The 17,713-nt window shown below is 32.4% G+C and overlaps 1 protein-coding gene across 3 annotated transcripts in view; it reads right to left on the bottom strand.

The window, feature by feature from the left end:
- The window catches only part of LOC150083534 (protein pangolin, isoforms A/H/I/S-like), a 395,173-nt gene that overhangs the window by 365,678 nt on the left and 11,782 nt on the right, over positions 1–17,713 (bottom strand). For 2 of the 3 annotated variants that reach the window (XM_090378062.1, XM_090378063.1), the window contains exon 3: positions 3,206–3,253. The exons of the other annotated variant lie outside the window; for it this stretch is intronic. In XM_090378062.1, coding sequence (XP_090234188.1) covers positions 3,206–3,253 — 48 coding nt within the window. The remainder of the gene's footprint in view (positions 1–3,205; positions 3,254–17,713) is intronic. 3 annotated transcript variants of the gene reach the window in all.

The following is a 17,713-nucleotide window of genomic DNA, read 5'->3' as shown; positions in this document are numbered from 1 at the left end:
AATATCTAATTAAATTGGATTATATACTTGCATGAATTCACTTACAAAATCCTATCATTCAGGTTCTGCAACCCAAAAACTTCCTCACCTTGGTAACCTTGGAATACTCTTAATTATTATTTCATTCTTTATAACAATATGCAGAGTGCAGCTAAGTTTATTCAAGTGTGGACTAAAAGTGATGGATTAAAAACTACACAGATATTACATCATACTCAAACCTACACAACAAACAGCCATGCCAAATCTGAACAGGCAAGTCTATAAATGAATATTTTAATACAAAGAATTACTGAAAACTGTTTTTTTACACTGATTAAAAAAAGGATTAATTTCCCAAGAAAACTAATTCATATATAGTATGCCAATTATCAGAATGAAACAAATGCTTGACTGCAACTAGTCCAATGCTTATTTTATTATAGACTTAAAGCAAAACTGTTGATAACATCAAAGCTAACATAAGCTTAGATACAAAATAAACAATACAATGGCAGATATTGGTACAAAAAAAAAAAATATATATATATATATATATATATATATATGTCTCTGGAAAAAAAATTTGGCTAATTTTATGAATTCTTAAAAGATGGCTCCTAGATAACATTAGTCCAAGGTCCCAGGTGTCTCCAATCCAATACTTAGCAAGTGCTATATTATAAAAACTAAAATTAAGCAGAACTTTCTTTTCTAAAACAAATTTATTCGCCAATAATAAAAAAAAAAATTGATATCTTGATAAGAAAAAGTTTGTAGCAAATAAAGAAAAATTAGAAAGATTGCAGTAAACAAACTTACAGAAAACATGCAAGGAAAAAAATTATTCGAAAACTTTTAAACCTAATCTGGAATCTTCTGAAACAGCATTTAAAAAATTACAGGAGCAATTAATGCAAAAGTTAAAGCAACAGCTGTTGGACTTATTTATGTAATCTATTTTGCCTATAAGATATGGCGAATAAAAAAAACACAGTAAAATAGCTAATGTCTATCTTCATTCTGAGTGAGTGAGTGTGTGTGTGTGTGTGGATTAAATACAGAACAAAGAGAATATTAAATATTACAACAGAATTTTTAAATAAATGAATTATCAAGAAAGTCACGCAGTTTGTTATAAATCGTGGTCATATTTTATCTTAATGAAAAATACATGCTAAATGGTATTATTACATGAATACAGCAAGATGAAAAATTAGGAACAGTCCCACAAATTATCTTCAAGATAGAATAACAGCAGTGATCTATTATTTAAAATATAAAGGATAAAAATATGCATTATCATATGGTCAGATTTGTTTTTTTTTTACACAGCTCAAAAACGTATAGACAAGCATAAAAAATTTTCCAAATTACACATCATGGAAATGATAAAAATATATACTTTCTCAAGAAAATTTCAATTTTATGATATAACTTTGATTTTATAAAACATAAGCTGTCCTAATTTATTTAAAAATGAAATATGCAACTCATTTATTCTGTATTGTACCCTTCTCCTCAGGATAACACACCTGAAACAGAAGAAGAAATTAACTCTCAAGCTGTTACATCTTCAATTTAGTCACTGTGAAACTTGATGAATAAATCTTTCAAATCAACCTTATGTGAAATGAGCCTGGATACAGGATCAATGGGTGTTCTGATTTGATCACAAAAGATTCTAAATATTCTCTGAATAAAATTTAATTTCAATACCATAATTCAAAAATTTATGGAAATAAACTAACAGTATCCTTATTCTATTTCATATGCTACCATTTACAAAAATACAAATAAGTAAAAAATTTATTTGACCACAAGTATAAAATATTTTATTAAAATCTTTGAATTTATTGAAAGATAGTGCAGCAATCTTTTTTAGTAATCTGAATATTATCTTTTGTATGAGCACACAAGTTTTTTTTCTAATTTGATCTCCTGATCTTGTTCTAATCTAGTTTTTTTCAATTCATCACTTTTGCAGTACAGAACCTTTGCTTTAACAGGCTTTAGAAATAACAGACAGTGTCCATTGAATCAGGTGACATACTGAACCACCCATACAGAACTTGATGATGTAACTGCCAAGTCTAATGGTATTTACCATAAATTAAAATATTTTCCCAAAGAGTGCTAGGAACCAGTATTTTCTTCAACATCACCTTCCATCAGTCAGCCAAACATGATATCAACAAGGAGTCATTTTAACCATTGAAGGTATTCAAGAGCTCTTCAGAGTCCAAATAATCTTTAGTGGTGTTTCTACCATGACTATAGGACATAGCAAATTTTCAAGCTCTTCTTTTCCACATATGTAGTCCAGTACAATGTGGATCACTGACTATAAAGTCAGTTGTAACTAGCATGGTACCTCATTTGAAGAAGCAAAAGGAAAATACCATTTTCAATAACAGGTTTTCTGCTTACTGACATTTTTCTTCACTGGCATTGCTTCCCAAATGAGGTATCACTTATTTGAAGAAACAATGAGAGGACATTTATCATTGTCTCCCAATGGACCATGACAATCTGAAGAATCCAAAGAAGTTTCACGTCTGAGTAAAAATATTTTTAATATAAATTTCATTTATTAAAATTTATGAATAAATAACTCATTATAATATAAGTGTCACAATATTTTTACACAACCCACCTATACTCTAAGAAATTTCTTAATGTATAGGTGGGCTGTGTAATTAAAAAGACTGAGAAATGGAGCTTCAGAATAAATCCAACATGTGACCTAATGGCAAAAACTGATGCTGATTTAAAGAGCAAAAAGCTTTCTGCAGTTCATTCCTCATGTTAAATGTAATCAACAATCCATCATGACTCTAAGTGAATGTTTGCATGTGTGACTATCAATGTGAAATTTTATTTTATGGCACATTGCTCACATGAAACAACCGGCTTCCCAGTTTGTCATTTGTTTTTATAAAATTAACCCATTTAAAAAAAAAATTCTGAGCAACCACGTCTCTATACTATCAAAAGTTTAATGTAGCAAGAAATGATCAATTATCCATCAATAATCCTAATTAATGAACAGAAAGAAAGAAAGAAAGAAAGTGAAATTACAGGTACTTCTCTCAAACAATATTTTATAAAAGCACAAGGAAATTATTAGAAAGATGACAATTATTCAGAAAAACCCAAAAGGAGCTAAGACCCTAAGAAAAATATCAAGATCTTGAACATATTTTAAACAAATCTTTAAACATACCATTCTGATTTCTTTCCATCCATTGCAGTATCGGAACCCTCAGACTCTCTAAAAAAAATTTAAAATAACTGAAAGTTGCATTGTGATTTCAAACTGCAAGTTATAAAAATGTTCCCTAACAGTAGTTCTTTAAAAGATTTAGTAATTTGAATGATATCAGTTATATGGTTATCTTAATCATTATCATTCATTTAGTCGGGCACTAGTGCATGCACACAACTGTGTGAAAACAAGATGCAACTAAAAATGCAGCTTAATAGTATCTTCAAATAATTTGTATGATTCTGCTTGCTTTTAGTGATATATTTCCAGTCTGCAGCTATTTTTTAAAATGGTAAAATAAAACTCAAAACTATGTTTTCAGTGTGCAAGAGGAGTGAATCACTACTACATAATACTTCTAAATAAGTTTCATATAATAATACAAGTAAAATAATTTTTTTGCAATGTCCCAAAAGACAGAGCCAAAATCTTACCACTGCATAACTAAATCAGAAACAAAGTTGCTCCTACTGATGATATATATGGCACATTCTGCTTCACTTGGCAAAGAGATATAGCAAAACATGAGAAGTAAAAATGAAACAAACCATCTTTACCACAAGGTGACGACTCAGCTAGAACAATCATTTGTATAGCATACCCATAAATAAATCTCTACAATAAGTTCAATAATCAACTTTCAGTTTTTTTTATAAATACAAAAATCATAATTCAAATATGACAATCATGGAAAATGATACAATACAGGACATCATGAGGTCTTCATATAGTCAAAGTAGAGAAGACTTGTTAGGAAGTTTGAAACAATTAGCAGCAATGCTGCAGGAATATTATGATGAATATTTTCCCAACTTTAAGCATGAACATATAGCTGTTTACCAACAAACAGTATAAGAACTGTACAAAATATTTCTTGGACCTCCTGATATAATGCAGCAGGAAGACAGAAAAACTAAACTGATGTGGTTGAGTTATTGATTATAGTTATAAAAATTAATGAATAAAATCTGGGATAATCAGTATAATTTTTGATTAATTTAATATATTATATGAACTTTTCTTAAAATAGGTTAGAATAATGATTTTAAGAGTAACATTTTATTTATGATTTTAATCTGATTTAAGTTAAAAAAATTAACTGAAACATTCTTCTGTAAACATAAAATTTAATATGATACTGTTCACTCTGCTGAATTTATATTATTATATTAAATATTTTTATTTTAAAAATATGATATGAAACATGTATATAAAATATTACACAAATGTATTTCTAAGATTATACTATAATAAATAGCAATTATCATTATTCAATTTTCATTTATATTTCAGATGTGTCCAATAAAAGTCCTACTGAATACTTGGTTTGGTTTGGTTTTGATTTTTATTGGCACATTAGCTACTAAGGCTATAATGCACCAAGACCAGGTCAGACCTACTGAATACATATATCACTTAAGTTGTGAAATTCTATTTAAAAGTGTTAAAATACTACCAGGGTACAGGATTATGTTGCTTTATATAGAGCACTGACACATGCAAGGACACCCCACCCAATAATAATTTGTTGGGGTGGGGACAGGGGGAATTGTTTTATTAGTATTAGTAGTGGCAAATGATGCAAGAAAGCAAGCTTATAATTATAATTTTGGCATCAGCCAAAATTATCTAGAATCTAGGTTGACTTGTACTTTTATACAAATGAAATGAAACAGTTTTTTTAATCTATATTTGAAAAAAAAAAAAAAGAAAAGAAAGAGAGAAATTGAACTAGTATTGCAAAATGATATGCAGCTGGTATTGCAAACCAAAGCTGAAATAATATAATACTGTATACATATATATTTACACACACACACACACACACACACAAATTTACATATAAACATTTTAAACCATATTTTGCAGACAGCATGACGAAATGAATAAAAGGCCATTAATTTTATAATTGGATGAATTCATTCATTCATCCAATTATAAAGCTAAAGTATATAATTTGGTTTTCAATAAGTTTTCACTATACTGCAGATTAATTCACTGACTATACACAAAATCCACTAATATTTTAAGAAAGGAGGTGTATTCTGAAATGGTATTGTACTCATGAAAATGTTAAAGAAGTTCAGCATGTGCGGACAGAAGCACCAATAAAGGGATGGAAGCATATCAGTTGCTCCAGGCCTAGCAGGCATGTCTGGTGCCTATTTTTCCCCAAGGCCTCATTCTGGCACTCAATGACAGAATGAGGCCTTAGAGCATTTGTAATTTTTTTTTTTTTTTTTTATATAACTAGCCCACAAAAATCTTCAAAAAAAATTAATTCTGAGCAACAAAAAAAAAAAAAAAAAAGAAGAGAGAGAAATTAGAGAAAGAAATTCCTCAAACAATATTTTATAAAAGCACAAGGAAATTATTACAGAGATAGAAAGCAAAAATTATTAGAAACTGTATGGAGATATCAATATGGGACAAAGGTGCCAGTATATCTAATGATAAATCCACCCTGCCATAATTTTAATGAACATAGAAACTTTAAAAACAATAAGGAAAGCTATGGGAGGAAAGGAACATCAAGAAGTTCTGAAAATGGCTAACATGATTCAGGAAAGCAAGTGATGAGCTCAATTTTGTGAATGATACTGTCAGAAGAATAATGAAGTTGATGATTTTCAGGGTATAATCATATGGTCAGATGAAGCAACATTCAAACAGGTGATTTGAATCATCACAACTGTGTTTACTGGGCAAAAGAAAACCCTCACCTCACTCTACAGAAACATATTAACCTGCCATGGCTCACTGCGGATGGGGAACTCCTCTTGTAGGATAATCAGACCCCGAAGATTCAATGATAAAACAAATCATTAACAATTGAAAATGATTCTGCCCAAATGATTGGTTGCCACAATAAGAAATGTATTTCCAGATACACTGATGTAATTTCAACAGGATGAATTTTCTGAATGATGTATAGGGGCGGGATGCTTTTGAATATCCACCAAATTCTCCAAGATTTTCTTTTTACATGGGCAGTCTATCAATCTGATGAAGCTAATGACCAATCCAACAACCAGTGAAGTCAGTAAATGCCATCTGGACCCTGCAGAATTAGGAGTTACAATGTGTGAGTCATTAATGAATCAATTAAAAATGCCATTGAACCCAGTGGTCAAGCCATTTTTGGTGAATATGGATTATGCAATGTTCCAACAGGATAATGCCTATCCACATACGGTCAGCATTACCAGTTTAACTTACCAAGACATGAATGTCCTCCCAGGGTCCACAAGGTCACCAGATATGTTCTGTCAGACATATCTGAGACACGATTCAGAGGTGCCTAACTTCAAATTTGATACCTGTACTTTCAATTCCTCAATTAAGAGCTTAAGTAGAACAGGCCTGGAATGGCATACTGCAAAACGACAGTCAGCAACTCTTCAACCAAATGTATTCTAGAGTAAGTGCTTGTATTTAAGCATGTGGAGGTCACATCCAATATTAATTTTCAGCAATGTAAACATTTCTCATTGATATATCATATAAAACTTATTGTAATCATTGAAATTTTATTAATTATTTCTTAATAAATAAGGGAGACAATTTTCACCAAAATTGGTGATACATTAAGAATGACAATTTTTAAAAAGTGATACTAATGACGCACTGTTTTGTGGTGTTCTAGTTTCAGTTTCCTTTAGCATAAATAAATAGCAATATGTTCATTGTAACAATTTTAACAAACTTGCTATATAATGTGTTATTTTTTGCTGTTATTTTAATAAATGCAAAAATGCTTCTCTGAAATATAAATTTATGGGCCCCCATTTCTTAGATATGTAACTGTGCATAGGATACCTGAAAGATTCAGTGTATACTGATTAGCTACAAACATTGGAGGATTTGTAGGTGGTGATACAATAGGAAGTAGACAAAATTACAGCTGATGTGCACTAATAAGCTGTTAAGAAATAATGCCACTGATATGTTTGCTAGAGGACACTTTGAACATTTGATGTAGCCTCATAATGGATCTCATCTATGCATCTAATGTATTTAAAGTGACCAGATGTCCCAGAGTCCCATTGAAAATTGTCCCGGATTGAACATGTAGCCTTTATACTTAATGGCAAACATAATGCAAATCATTTGCATTGTTTGCTGGAAATCAATGGTGAAACGTAAAGAGTTTTTTTGGTAGTAAATAAGTTGGTGGATGTCAGAAAAAACACAACTGACCGTAGAAATGCTGAAAGTAATACTACAACTTAACTGCAATTTTGCTAATTCTTGTGAAGAATTTTACAAAGAAATAGCAAATAATGAAGAATTATTAAGAAAAATGCACTCCGCAGAAAATAATTTCTAGCATTTTTATTGTTAAAAGATGTATTTTTATTATTATTTCTGTGATATAAAACGAATACATGTGAAAGAAAAAAAAAATATATATATATATATATATATATATAATAGGCTATATATTTGGTTTTTTTAAAGAAGTCTTCAGTTCAAAGTCTATGTATTTAATTTATATTTTGTATGTGAATATTTTTTTATAAATAAAAAATTAAAAAAAAAATGTGTTTTTATATTGTTTTCAGGGGGAGGTTTATAAAATCGATGTCACACATTGGAAATACTAAGGAGCTAATCACTTTAAATGTATTTGAAACCCTTTTTAGTTCCTGTTTATGTACATTGTGACTAGAGAAGTCTCATAGGGAAGGAGGGCTCTCAACCATGTTATTTTGTAACAGCAGTGGAGCCCATTTCCCCTACTCACCAATATACTGATGCTCTGTTGACCTGAAACTATTTATTTATTTTATTGCTGATGACCTAAATAAAGTAAACTCTTTAAAATTAGCATCCCCAGAGATTTGAGAGGTGCCAGATTTTAAAAATTTTCTGAATTATAGAGAAATATCAAATATTATGCACTCACAACTGACCTTATTTACAACTATAAACATTTATAGTGACTAAAAGATAGTACTAGTGTTTAAAATGTAACAGTTCAATTTTTTAGCTATGAACAAATGACAATAAACATATTCGCAGCAAAAGTTCTCAGAATATCAATGGATATGCTCCAGTACAAAAAATTCTTTCATAATGGAGAATAAGAAAAAAAAATTAGCGATTCATCTTCAGGAATAATCGTTATAATGAGGAAATCTTATCAGTTTACAATATATTATTTTTAACAATGTACTGTAGAGAAATTCAAATGATTTCTTGCATATAATAAAAAAGATTGCTAAGTTTCCTTTTTGCCATCATTACGGCTATAAAGAGAGAGAAAAACAGCAGGCAGTCAAGGTCATTCACTTAGCCTTCTCTTCCACAGCATTAGTATGGAGCAGGAAGCCAAGTGAGCAACTTTGAGCTGCCTGTTGTTTTTCTCCCAGCTTTAGTCATGCACTGATGAGCTGTATGACTAGTTATAATGGCCGCAAAAAACCTTGTGGTGTGGTATGTATTGTTTGTGTATCAGTAAGTCTCTGTTTATGGAAGAAGTTAACCATAAATTTAATGAAGCAAATTTTTCCTGGCTGTACTCACAGTGGACATTTACAAATTCCCTTTGTTCTCAGCTGTCCTAAAGCACCAAAGTCACCAGCTCATGCTAGCACTGTATCAGCCAAATAAGAGATAATACTAAAAGAGAGAAATTCAAAGTTATAATATAGCTAAAGCTATGGCCTCAGAGTAATTATAACATGTCTTCATGGCTACCTTGTCCTTGCATCTGCTTTTGCAGCCAACAGGATTTAAACCACACTGATAATGCATGTAGACATCTACCATCTACAATATCTTATGTAGGGTAGCTCGAGAACATTAGTTCTTCACCTCCACTGTAATGATACAGAACTTTGTAAAACAGCCAGAAATGTGTGTAATGTTATGTTTGTGCAATATGTACTGTTCAGCTGTTTCTGGCCACTTTTACCACCAGGAAGATGATCACCATGGTATGTCCAGTGCCTGCCTGCACTACACTGATAACGTTAATAACACAATAGCCTTAATTCTTACATCAGAACTAATGCTCTGGTACTGCACTACTTTCAAACAGATGAGCTCATCAAAAGTTTAATAGACTGTTAGTTTAAAAGACTGCTATGGCTGTTTCAGAACTAATTTGTTCCTCATCATATGGCATGTGGTCTATAGTGACAACACTAAAAAAAAACAGCTTTAGCTATATCACAACTTTGAAAGCTCCAATTTCAAATATCACATCACATGTCATATTGAACAACTTCTTTACAACTGTTTTGTCTAAGTATTGCCACTAGAGCCCACCTATTATCTAATGAGGGGCCACAAGGTCGTGAAACAGACTGTCATAGCAGTCTCATCTTTTAAACAAATAGCCAATTAGTTTTTTGGAAATGCCTTCTGTCTGAAACTAGCACAATACTAGAGCAAACATATTGAAAAGTAAAGTTTTTTCTACTGTGAGAATTAAGACCACACTGCAATATCTATGCAGTTTAAACTATTTTTGCAGACAGCAAGATTCAAAGGACAAAACAGTACTGGCAGCATCTTATAAAGAGTGAAATATCATCTTTTTTGCATGGATTCTTAAAGAAAAATGCTATTGCTAACACGAGTGCCAGTTCATATTTGCAGATTTAAAAAATGATTTTTTTTTTTTAGTAAAAATGTGCAAGATTTTAAAAATTCTGCATTCTAAAGTGTTGGATTTTACAGGGTTTAGTTATGTGCAAAATCTCACAGGGGAGAAATATCTACTATCTGACAATGATAGGAAAGTCCATCATCTAGCATATTATTGCTTTGTGGCACTGAATTTAATACAGAACTCTAATAAAGCTTTAATTAAAGCTGTAAATAAAATTCTAAATAAGCTTTAATTAATTGCAATAATTTGAACAAAAATTATATTCTCAGAATCATAAATATGTAATGTATGCATTATATTGAGTGATATCATGTCTGGATCTTACCCTAGTATGCACACCCTTCTAGCCAAAGGCACCAGGGGTGAAATTGTTTTTACAAATAAACTGATTTAATCAATAAATAAACTTTCAGAGATCTCCTAAAGTGTTTAGGGCATAAGCCTCAAGCTATGGAGGAGTCTAAGCTATGTATAAATATAGTGCAAGCACATCAGAAATACATAGGTATATCTGAATAAATCAGAATATTAGTAAAACGGCATCGTTTTAATTAAGTTTATATTTATACATAGTCTAGACTCCTCCATAGCTTGAGGCTTATGCCCTAAATGCTTTAGAGTCTAAATACATGATACACCATCAGGCATCGCTCATATTGTGGAGTTATACTTCATAACTGTTTTGCCATCATTGCATCACTTAGGTACCTACCCACCCACCGAAGAAGGGCCAAATAGCCCTGAAACGGTGCCGTCTGGGTGGTGGTATCCATCTGAGAATAAGTAACATTAGTCTTCTCCTTAGGTGAAGCGTTACTTATTCGAAGTAGTGCAATATCATGGCAACTCGTTGTGAAGGTATTCACATTATGAGATATAACTTAAAACAATGCCGTTTTACTAATATTCTGATTTATTCAGATATAGCTATGTATTTCTGATGCACTTGCACTTTCAGAGATGCAAAATATCAAAGTGTTTATACATAATCCTGATTCTACCTACACTGTACACATCAGCATCTAAGGAAACAAGCCTAGGTGCAAGGTGCCAAATGATATTATTTAATCAGCCCAACAAGGAATGTCATCACAAAGACAAACTGGCATGCTTGTATTCTAATTTAATTTCAAACTAAAGCCCCTTAAATATATTTCATCTACTCTACCACTTGACTTGCACACTCCTACACACACTGAAATAGTGTGCATCCTAAAAGATTCCATTTCATGTATATCAGCCAGTTACCTATAAGTGTAAGATTATTATAAAATTATACTACAGGATATATTATTAAATACTGTATAAGATTATTATATTTTTGTATACAAGCAACGTCTTACTGAAGTTCTCCATATATCTCTACAATATACAGGGGAATTACTAACATGGATGGGAATGCGATCAACCCAAGCACTAACTTTATATTTTTCATTCATATACTGTTTACTTCGCTCCAATTAATGGGGGGAAACTTGGCTATTAGTTTATACGAGGGTAAGAGCATCTATTGCTATCCTATTTCCTTGCTTAATTTTGCTACCTGTTAGCTAAACTGCTATACCATTGCATGTGTTTTGTGGTCACATGCAATACCATTGCATGTGACCACGAAACACAACTAGTATCCTAAATAAATATATATATATAAGCTATACTACCAAGCTCTATCTTTGCAGTCAGTTGCAAGACAGGCCAGTAGATACACCCTATTACAGACACCACATATAGAGAAAAATCTGATAAATAACACATATACATGTGTGTGTTATTTATATAGATGTTAAGTACAAAAAATATGTATATATACTGGAGCTTGGAAAATTCAAAATTGCTTAATTCAAAATATTGGCTGTTTCGAATTATTTTCCTGCACATTGAGTCTCCTATTCTATAAAAAAGAATTATTTATTCAAAGTTTGGATAATTTGAAAATGCCCTTCAGCTTTAATTTATCTAAGCTCTACTGTATGTATATATATTTTTTTTTTTTTTTTTTTCTTTCCTTTTTTGTAGTGTATTTAGCAGCAACCCTGCACACAACCCCTGCCACTTATTCCAAAAATTCACCACTGGCACCAGAACCAAACTAAACCAGAATTTACAATAAAAATACCTGAGATAACCTGGCACACTACCCCATATCATAATATAACTTATTAAATCACAAACTGGAAATATAATAAAAGAATTTAATCTAAAATCTTTGTGGAACATGAACCGATTCAATTAAAATTCATTGTACACTAAATCATAATAATTCAAAATAACTCCTTTATGTTTTTTTAAAGATACTCCATAAACTGACTTTATACCTTGTACTGAGTGCTCTAAGATATAAATAAATTACAAAAATTGAAAAGTTTCAAGAGAGTGAAAAAAAACAACCAAAAAACCAAAATACTGCTGGGACCTGGGACTCAATGATCATATAATAATAATAACATATATAAATACTTGTCCAGCATGTATACATTACAGTAATCTCTTGTAAGAGATTAAATAGCACAACAAAAGCTTAATATTTTCTAAATGATAAATTACATTACAGTAACGAAGAACAACATTATAACTTATTCTGATTGTTTTAATGCTGATCATCATTTAGATTTCAAAACAATTTCTTATAAATATAGTTGTCTTTACAATTGGTGTGGGGGAGGGGACTAAATAACAAAAATATTTAACTTCTGGCTCTGTTGAAGCAGCCAGGATCCCAGCCTGTGGATCACTGATTAAAGGCAGCACTGATCTGATCAAACTGATGCCAAGAAAAATGGCAGTTTTACCATGGAAGAAAATTTAACAAAGGCAAAGGAGTATTTCCTTAAATGAACAGTTATTAAATTAGTTATTTTTATTTTTCATTTCTAGACCTATATTTGATGATTTATCATTTTCACCTTTCATTGAAAATTTCCAATATGGTAGTGGTTGTGAGTTAACACAGTCTCATAACATATATGTCAGTGGCCATATATGTTATGAGACTGAGTCCATATACTTCCACAAAAAAAACTCAATGCTAATATAAATATAATCACCAAAAAAGGATGAATTCACTATTTAAGCTGTTTTGAAATTTACTGGTCTCTCATGAAACAGTGGGTGGCCTCTAGGATGTGACTAAATCTATAATTAATTTTTAAAATTAATAAACAATCCTTATTTAAATGAATTATAATAAAAATCAATTAATAAATTCCTAGTTACACTTCTAGTGACCTCTATTCACAAACTTATGCTGATAGGTTAATAATGCATGGGCTTGTAATAACAAACTACCTTTTCTTACTCTAAACCCTTATTCGCAAACTAAACTATAAGTGGACATCATTTTGACTCACATGTTTTTTGTTTGTTTTTTTTTAGCTCTTTTACACTCAAATATTATTCTGTTAACCAGGTAACTTCAGATGCTTTTCAGAATTTTTTTTTTTTTTTTCACTGTTTTCTATTAAAATTACACAAATCACTATTGCACAGGGTCAAAATGACCCTCAAAAGTGCAGGCAGTTGTACAAACTTTTGAAATAAAGACTACTCTTATCATTCCACAATAAATATTTCAAATTCATTTTCTAATTACGAGTGAAATAGTCTAAATTACATAGTTACTAATTTGAAAACCATACAAATCTCTACATTCAATATAACCCCACGAGTTTTATTATATTTAATTTATTAATTTTATAGTGTCGGATTGAATATGCTAAAATTTTTAATTTTTTCAATACAAAGCCTCATATAAAATGCTAAAAATCATCTTCCACCCCATATTCATTCGTGCTCAAAAAGTGCCAACTGGAAACAAACCGAAACCACTAATATAAGCAACAACAGAAGTGGACTGGCTGTAGTTGGCCTTGGTGACTCTTGACAATTCTGATCAAACTTTATTTTATTTATTTTTTTTTTTTTTGAAGCAGGGACACACTGGAAATTCTATTGGCTTCAGTGGTAATCACTGTCCAGCTGTCTGCACCACTCTTCATTGGTCAACAATACTTTACATATACCATAACATTTTAAAGAATAAAAGAGAAATTACCTCAATCTGGTCCACAGAATAACTTCAAAATGACACTCTCCAAATATAAGTGGATTATGGATTGTTGTTGTTGTTGTTAGGAGCATTAGCAACTAAGACCATATTGCTCCGGGGATATGCGGTGGTCATTCCCTAACCTTTCCGCATCCTCCGTATTTGGTGGTCACGGGCTCGAACCCCGGTCTAATCAAGAAGGGTGTGCTACGCACTACTGCTCCTGCCCACCTGGCTACGGAGGACCCCCCTCTCCAAATATAAACGGCTAAAATAATTTTGATGAATTCTTGCATTCACAGCCCCATGAATGATTCAACATACCACGAAACTCTGAGACCCAAGAGCTTCGCAGGAGTGGTTTGATGTTTTGGGGTCCTTCGCCTTTGATCCCAGGGTATGTTGAATCATTCATGGGGCTGTGAGTACAAGAATTCATTAAAATTATTTTAGCCATTTATATTTGGAGAGCATCATTTTGAAGTTATTCTATGGACCAGATTGAGGTAATCTCTCTTTATTCTTTAAAAGATCAATACAACATAGAATCCATTTAGCCCTGCAGCTGTTTTATATTAATATACCATAACAATATAAACTATAGCAATTCATAATAACAGTCCATGGCTGCTTTCACTGCTAAGTTAGTCCTTTTATTGTTAAGGCAGAATCCCTCTCACCCTACACTGGTGGCATAAGCAAGATTTTAGAAGGGTGGCAAAGTACAGAGAGATTAAGAAAAAATCTATTATGAAAACTCTTTTAATCCTTAGTGATATTTAGGAAATAAGGAGCAGGGCTCTGAACACACTACATGTACATTATAACTAATAATGTGACCTGGCTTAAGAACTAGAACCTACCATTTTAGTAGTAGTATTAATAGTGGCAAATGACCAAGAAAGCAAGCTTATACAGCATCAGCCAAAAAAAAATAAATAAAAAATAACAACATAACTTCCCAAATCAAAGGGGATGGATACCTATCCATCCCCTTTGATTTGCTAGTTTATATAGCTCTTCTTTAAATTTATTGAAACTATCCCCACACCCACAACACCAGATGGAAGTTAGTTCCAATGATCAACTACCTGCTGGTTGAAGGCAAATTTCCACACATCTATCCTGCAGTCATCCTTCCTCAATTTGAATTTATGTCCCCTCATTTGTGCAGTCTGAGCAAGAGGAAGGATGCCGTCAGCATTTAGCTTACTCAATTCATTAAAAGTTTTAAATACCTCAATCAGATCTCTCCGCAGATGCCTAGTCTGTTGACACTACAATTTGCAGAACCAGCCTTTCCCAATAATAGTATCCTTTTGTTGCCTCACTAATCTCATTACTCTTCTTTGCACCCATTCCAACAGGTCTACATCCTTCCTAAAATAAGGCCCCCAGACCTGTGGGCAGTACTCAAATTGTAGCCTAACCATTGCCTTATACAATGAGATAATCATCTTCTTATCCCTACTGCCAAAATGCATATATATATTATTGAAAAAAACCCATGAGCTGTACTAGCAGCCATCTGCACTGCTCAGAGAACTTTATATCTGCCTCCACAATTACCCCATGTCATTTTTAATCTCCACTATCCTGAGTGTGGAACCACACAGTTGGTGTTATTCTGAGATTGCTGCTACCCATATGCAGCACCTTGCAATTTGCAATGTTAAACTTCAACTGCCACCTCTCAGCCCATCTGCCTAACTTTTCTAAATATTGTGATAGTAGCATACCCAGATAACCACCAACCAACCTGCTATGCCAACCTTCATATCATTAACCTCCCTGCCAACCTTAATCAATATCATTAATAAATATAGAAATCGACAACTGGCCAAGCACTGAACCCCAGAGAATGCCACCAATAACAGTAGTGCCCACTGATAACCAATCTCTTCTCCAACCCAACCATCCATTTATCAATAGCAGTAACTTGCCCTTAATGCCACACTGTTTCAATTTGTAGAGCTGTCTTTTATGTACAACAGTATCAAAAGCTTTTCTGAAATCCAAGTATATGATGTCAAAATTATTTTTGGCATTCAGTTCCTTTGTTACTGCATCACAGTATCCCATCAGATAAGTCAGACAAACTTGCCCCTTAACAAATCCATGCTATGACTGCATTCCTCTCTAAATGGTCATGCATTGCTTCTTTAACCAGTGACTCCATAATTTTCCCTGGAACAGAAGTCAAGCTAAGAAATCAATACATTCGCATATCTCCTGTCCATGGGGACCTCCCCCATATCCAAAGGTGCTCTCGTAATTATGACTAATTGCTTTTCATAAAATACAAAAACATTATAATACACAGAATACAGACACTTAATTTTTATTTAAGATTTAACATTTTAAAAAAAAAAGTAAAACCAAGAGCATTTAAAATGCTATTCTGATATTTATTACAACTTACAGAAAATTTTATAAAGGAAAGTATATGTAACAGTTCATGCAATTTGCCTTTTCACATTAAGTATTTGACATTACTTGTTAGTACCCATGATTCCACTTAACAGATTAACAATTAAAATCAAAGATTTTCTATATTTTCTTTTAACAAACTATGACTCTGATACACCCTGAACTGGTGACTAGGTTTTTGGAGCAAAGACCTGTTTTCTCTGGCTGTCTTAACAACAGGCTGGACTCAACCAAACATCCTGATGAACAGAACGTTCTAGTTAACGCTATAAAGGGTAAATATTTGAAGTATTACTGCTATTGTAATATTTTTCTTGCCAATAAATTGATATTTATTAGTTATAGTAGCAGGCAGTTTACCTCAGTTAGTAATCCCACTCCTAATTATATATTAAAGGCACTTTTAATTGAATGAAGAAATACCAATGGCATAGCCAACATGATTAGATAAAAAAAAAAAAACATATAGCAAGTGAAGTCCATCCTGTTTCTAATCAACCTTAATGACATTAATGGAGTGCATAAAAAAAATGTCAATCTGCTGATTATACAATTATTTGAAGGTAGGAAGAGTGATTAATGACCAGAACCAGAACAAAGCCAAATTCAAAATGAGTTGAACAGGTTGCTGGTATAGCCTGAAAATTGACAACTGAAGTTTACTGTTTCTAAATGTATGGTTTTGCACCACAGCAATATAGATCTAAGAGTTATGGGGAAGATAGAAAAACTTAATTCAGGACAAAAACAGTTAGGGATTATGATACAATGAGATATGAAATTTACTATGCAATGGCTAGGAAGGCACATAGCAGCCTGTCTGTGATTTATAGGACCCAGTGGCAAAACCATAAATTCTGGGCCCCCACCAAATTTCCCAACTCCCCCACACAAGCTTTAACAACCATATCAAATCAGAGCTTCTGGTTTCCCCTGAGGTGGTGAACCTTGCACTATGGTAGTTTTGCCATTTATCCTTTTGCAAATAGGCAGAAGGATGTCACTGTTCTCATGTAGAAGATGATGGCAAGACTGCATTTGTAATATTGTATTCAGGTCTGAAGGCTGCACTTAAAAAATAAATCGGTCAACTACTGAGCACCGGGCACTCAGGATGAAGGGATCATAGTCACGAATGGTCATTAGTGTAGTATATCAAATAGAGAGCTTTATGGTAACTGAAAAATTTTTTTTTGGTACCCCAGCTTGGTCTAAAACTGAGGAACTAATGAAAATGTTGTCTATTTGAATCTTTCCAGTTGTTGTGATTGACAAGGGTGGGAGAAGTGATTAAAGTCTTGGGAGAGAAGCGACTGGCAGGTGAAGGCCATGCAAGACTCCAAGCAGGCACCTCTCCACCACCGCCACC

The sequence above is a fragment of the Mastigoproctus giganteus genome, chromosome 7 (genome assembly GCF_048544385.1).
Source record: "Mastigoproctus giganteus isolate SK-2022 chromosome 7, ASM4854438v1, whole genome shotgun sequence".
Lineage (NCBI taxonomy): Eukaryota > Metazoa > Arthropoda > Arachnida > Uropygi > Thelyphonidae > Mastigoproctus > Mastigoproctus giganteus.
The sequence above is the reverse complement of the archived record's forward strand: the minus strand, read 5'-3'. Positions and strand labels throughout refer to the sequence as shown.